This window comes from Apis laboriosa, unplaced genomic scaffold (genome assembly GCF_014066325.1).
Source record: "Apis laboriosa isolate Shangri-la unplaced genomic scaffold, ASM1406632v1 scaffold281_cov141, whole genome shotgun sequence".
Lineage (NCBI taxonomy): Eukaryota > Metazoa > Arthropoda > Insecta > Hymenoptera > Apidae > Apis > Apis laboriosa.
The window spans coordinates 361558-367567 of record NW_025222646.1 but is presented as its reverse complement, the minus strand read 5'-3'; the positions used below and the strand labels follow the sequence as shown (position 1 = coordinate 367567).

Genomic DNA, 6010 nt, shown 5'->3' with positions numbered 1-6010 from the left:
ATTATCTTTATTATATATAAAAATATACATTATTTAATATCTCTTAAACATATATAAATTTACAGTAATTCATAATTTCTTCAATTATATAAAAATATAAATTTACATAAATTATATATTCATAATTTAGATATAAATTTGAAATTAATATAAAATATTAAATATTAAATTAAAGAAATGATGCATATCACATCATAGAAATTTAATATACCATAATAAATATTAAATAATAAAACCATAAAAAATAATACCAATTATTTTTTACAAAATATCTCAAAAAGTATAAAAGACTATTAATTAATCTATAAGAAAAACTTATTCAAAATAATATTCTTGATTCACATGTCAAAATTAAAGTGATCGAATTTATTTCTCTCATAAATTTATATTTCATAATCATAAATTTATCTTTAGAATAAATAAAAAAAAAAATAAAATCGCAAATTGGTTGGAAAAAAATTGATTGATTTCAAGTATATATAAGTATATATAAAAATCTAATTTTATTATTTTTTAATATTATTTTATTAATATTTCATTTCTTTTTGCTAAAATATGATCAATATTTTAAAATTTGAATAAGACAGATTTTTCTAAATAGTCATTTTCAATCAATTATACGATTATTCATCAGTTTTTTAATCCATAGAATATATAACCGTGAAATACGAGAATGCTGTACGTAGTATCTGAAATAACTCAGTTTCGGTAAACAGATACACATAATAAGATTAAATATTATTTCAATCATTTTTACCGTTACATATACATTATAAGATGCAATCATGGAACCCAATAATACAAAATTAAGACTTTTCAAATTGTTCTGCATGATGAACAATAATATCTTTTGTTCTATTACTGGGAGCTTGTACCATTCCGTGTTGTATCTAAAATTAGTTTATAACTAATGAATTATTATTATTGTATTATTATTAAATTATCTTTCTTCAATGTATTCATGAATTAAAAATACTCACGCGTCTATAAAAATATTAGAACTATGATTGATTATCTCTTGTGCAAAATGATTTGGAATAAATCCATAAATAGTAATGCAAATTACAAAAATTAAAGATGAAAATATTTCTTTCATATTATTTCTGGATGTTATTGATTTGGCAAGCTAAGACAGAAAATAATTACAATTATCAATTATTATGATTAATTATTATTTATATCATCCAGATTTACACACATTTGATACTCACTTCGAAAATGAAAATACTAAATGCAATTAAACCTAATAATATTAATAAATCATAAGTTATGATTATCTTTTCTTGAATCCAATTGATATAACTTTAACAAAAGAAAAAAAACAATTTCATTAATTGTAAATATTAATCTTTAAAGATTTTAATGAAAATAAATATAAAAAGAAATAAATGAAAAATTTAATATTATTATAAAAAAATATTATTATGCTTTAAGAGACTTATTTATGATTATCGGTTGATAATGGGATACTAACTTTTTGATTTTTACATGTAAATACACGATTGACATGACGTTTTGGCGGATTATTATACTTCTTTTTGTAGAAGATACTTTTGGTATGTTTGCAACAAATGTATGAGTTATACGAAAGCTGTAAAAAAAACTAAAAGAAATCACATGTATAATAGATAAATGAAATAATTGAAATTAAACAAATATTATATAATAAAAATATGAAATGCTTTATGATTAATATGTATTCCAATCAAGAATTTAAAACAATTCAATAATGATATCAATGCTTGAAAAAATGTTTAAAAAATATTAATCAATAAATATTGAATAACTATATCAAATTATTCAATTAATATAAAATATATTATAATTAATATATATTATAATATATATTATAATTAAAATTTAAAATAAATAATTTTTAATTTTTTTTAATTTAATAAGATTTATGTTTTTTAATTTTTTTACCTAGTAATTTTTAACAATCCGCAAAGATGTTGTATCATAGCCATAGATATTGTTTCAGTGGCGATATATCCTAATCCTCCGAAACTGCTAATAATATTCAAATGCATGCCAAAAAAATAGAAAAATTTTTGCTGATCAATGAAATAGTAAATTACGATTGGAACTGTCCGTGGGCGAGTGTGATTTAAAGGAATCAAAATATTTAGGATATCGTTACCGAATGTATTCAAAAAGAATACTAACTGTAGTGGCACGATAATAACTGTAATGATATTATTTAATCAGTTATTATATATAAAAATTACAATAAAACACAGAAATCATAAATAATATTATAAGAAATCTTATGTATAATAATAACATTTATGTAAGAAAATATTGTCACTTTTCATGCATGTGATGAAAATATAAATAAAACTATTTATTAATTATTATTAATTATAGAAATGAACATTAATTTTTCATAATAATGTATTAGATAAGAAATTGAAAACAATGTCTGCGAAAATACGATTTAATGAACGACTAATAACATGTTATGAATGCTCGATCGATTCTTCGTAATTACTATTATACATGCAATTGATATCTATAAACCTATAGGCTCAATATTTGATTATTCTTATTCGAACTTTTTTGTTCAATGCAATCAATATAATTTCTGTTCGATCTATGTTCGTATAATTTAAACGAAAATATTTTATATTTTAACATTTATAGTAATAGGAATTTGAATAATAATTTGAATAACATGACAGTTATATGAAATTATGAAATGATCATAAAGAAAATAAAAAGTTTCCGCTTACTAACGAAACATATTGTTATCCTTTTTATGACTTTAGAGTATTCGTGAATGATTCGGAGCTCTTCTATATTCCTTAATGAGTTCCAATCATTTTTAATTTCATCTAGAAAGTTTTTTATCTATATTTATGAAAAATAATACCTTAATATAATATTCTTAAAATTCAAAATAAAACAATTCAAAATTTCAATAATAATATAACAATCATAATATAACAATAATAATATAATAATAATATCCATCCATGTTTTTCTATACTTACATCTTTAATGTGAAGCAAATAATTAAAATATTTCATAATGCAAATACACGTACACGAGATATAAGACAATAAAGTCAATGTTAAATTTATGTCCACTTTTAACATTATGAATGACATTACCTAAAATTAAAATAAAATCTTTTTTTCGAAAAAATTAAATTAGTATTTCAATCTATAAAATAGCTAATTTACAATTACAATATTATTAATAATAATTATTAATTAATAATAATGATCTCAATAAAATTTCACAAATCATTAATTATAAATACTAAAATATTCTTTTACATAATAATAGTAAATTTAGTTGTAACAAGTAACAATTAAAGAATAAAATACCTGTATAAATATCCCAGTGCTTAAAAAAAAAAAAATAAAAATATTCAACATTTTCGAATATATTGTTCTTTCGTACGGCCAAAGACCAACGCAAATCATGAGAATTCGATTAATGTTATAATATTGACTACCTTCGAAATCCATTCTTTCATGAAATTTGGACGGCAACTACACAACTGAACACTATTCCCACAATTTTTCCTATTCTTGAATATTTTCCATATGCCTGACTATTATTAAAGTCAAAAAGTAATAATGTTGATATATCGCGTGACAAGTGATGGACAACGACTATAGTTTAATTATGGAGTTGGAGATCTGTTGGTAATTTCAGGATATAAACGTTGCAAGAATTTAAATGCAATCTATATAATTTATTTCAATTCTAAGATAATTTTTAATTCTGAGGAAAATAAGAATTTTTTATGTATTCTTTGTTTTATAATTCTTTTATAATTATCGAATATTAATATACGTATGTATTTATTCATTGTCTAATATGAAAGGCTGGAAAGAAAGATACAAGAAATATTTCAGATTTTATTTGTTTTATATATCTTTGATCGAAACGTATCACTTGTGTCAATTGACGTTTTATGACTAGACAATCAAAATAATATTAACAGTTTTAAAAATTTTAAATATAATTTAATATTATTTTTAGGATATTGTGATTTTTAATATTTCGTATAAATTTATTTTTTGTAAATATTCTTAAAACTGTTATTCATTCTTATACTATTATATTATTATACATATCTTATACATTCTTTACTATTTTATTCAAATTATTAAAAAATTTAATGTTAAATATTTTTAAAAAATTCTATATAATTTTTGCAATAACAATATACTAATAACCATAATAATGAAAATGATAATGAAAACTATAATTGAGAAAGCTAAAAATGATTGATAATTATAGGACTTTTTTATATATGCAATATATAATAGCAATATAATAATAGAAAATATTAATAAAAATTATATTTATTTTTTGTCTTTTTGCATAATTAATGATCTCAATAAAATTTCACAAATCATTAAATATAAATAATAAAATATTCTCTTACATAATAATAGTAAATTTAGTTGTAACAAATAACAAGTGAAATTTTATAAAATAAATTTTACAAATTACAAATGATCATCATTAGAAAATACTTTAACTTATAACATACATAGTAGATAACATAATAAATAATAATAGTAGATAACAACTAAATCATTAACATTATTTGTTGTTAAAAATTATTATATAACTGATTCTTTTTTAATTTTCAAATAAAAATTTTTTCTTATATATATATAAGAAGTAATATATTTAGAAAAAAATAAGTAATGCAAATATATTAAATTCTGCTTAATAGTCGCCACTATACCCTATTGTCATTATTGTTTATGTATCATGACGTGAGAAAATTTATTTAGAATAGTTATCAAAAAGTCACAAATAATATAAGAAAGAAAAGGAAAAGAAATCATTCATGTTCCAGATCACGAGATTATAATATAAAGATAAAATGGATGACAAGCTGAGAAAAATCAGAATTAATTGGATAACCTAATAAATCAAATGCGACTCATCCAAAACCAAATAGGTCGAATAGATCAGCAATTCTGCAATAAAAATATCTCAAAGGCTATTCAGATTGATGAATCCGGCGATACATCAAAGGTTGATGGCAATATCGATGGGACCATTGATTTGGAAAATGGTAAGTAAAAATTTCTAGAATATTTTACGAGTGATTTAATATAAATATGATCTCGTATTGCTTATCATGTTTACGAGGAATAAATAGGAATATAATAATCCTTCCATACGAAACATAGCAGATCCATACGATACTGACAAGGCAATTGATAGTAAGAAAATTCAACAAAAATATTACTAATTAATATATAAAATAAAAACTCACTAATTTAAATAAAAACAATAAGTGCGCTTTTTAGCGAATCTCATTCTCAATGGAATTTTCTACGGTTTTTAGATAAATCTCAAACTGACAAAGAAAATTTATTTAACGTAATGAGGAGGATATAACAGTAGCGAGCCCTATAAAACTCATTTCTATTCCTATTGTTATGCTGAAATTTTTGGGAGAAAATCCTAACGTCACGAATTAAGTCCCTGTCGATTTTTATCCTAAATTAAAATTGAGATGGGAAAAATAGACTCGGGAAAACTTTCGGGAGAATGCAATTCAAAAAAGATCTTCCTCGAAAAATATCCTAAAAAAGGAGAGCTTTATGAGAAGCACTGAAAGTTAATTTCGAGGTGGTCCTAGTATTATCTGAGATCGTTAAGAAACAAAATGGATATTTTATTAATTCCTAGGCTAATTTTGTAGGCTCCATATTATTAGCCTTAGGTGCTGCTATTTCAATGATTCTAAATGATTAAATTAATATGTTATATTTTCCATCAAAATACAGGAAGTCTTTCATCACTCCTTTCTTCAGAAAATCTGTAAAACCATTTTATAGAAGCTACAAGATGAATGACTTTATGGTTTTAATTTCGCTGAACAGATTAAAGAATCAAAGACAATGGAAAAGGCTTGTAGAAATATCAAGCCAGCCGAAAAAATCTTAAAACCTATTATACAGGATTCCAGAACATGAAAAACCCATCTGCCAAATACAGCCAGGGATACCAGAAAAGACTAATTCTA

General features: G+C 21.8%; 1 protein-coding gene across 1 annotated transcript; it reads right to left on the bottom strand.

Moving 5' to 3' along the window:
* Nucleotides 1-638: 638 nt before the first annotated feature.
* LOC122714125 (odorant receptor 4-like) lies at nt 639-3098 on the bottom strand. The gene is made up of 8 exons (XM_043935192.1): nt 2994-3098; nt 2733-2850; nt 1924-2185; nt 1475-1591; nt 1212-1302; nt 981-1126; nt 758-890; nt 639-689 (listed from the first exon to the last, which is right to left on the bottom strand). The coding sequence occupies exons 1-8, from the start codon at nt 3096-3098 to the stop codon at nt 639-641; spliced, it is 1023 nt and encodes a 340-aa protein (XP_043791127.1).
* Between the last annotated feature and the right edge of the window lie 2912 nt (nt 3099-6010).

Bases quoted from the DNA above. Each gene is read 5' to 3' on its own strand.
- LOC122714125 (XM_043935192.1), bottom strand. From the start codon at position 3,098: ATGTTAAAAGTGGACATAAATTTAACATTGACTTTATTGTCTTATATC. The intron at 2,851-2,993 runs GTAAGTATAGAA...TCATAAATATAG, and splicing joins ATTTGCTTCACATTAAAGAT to ATAAAAAACTTTCTAGATGA. The intron at 1,592-1,923 runs GTAAAAAAATTA...TTTTTTTTACAG, and splicing joins GGATTGTTAAAAATTACTAG to CTTTCGTATAACTCATACAT.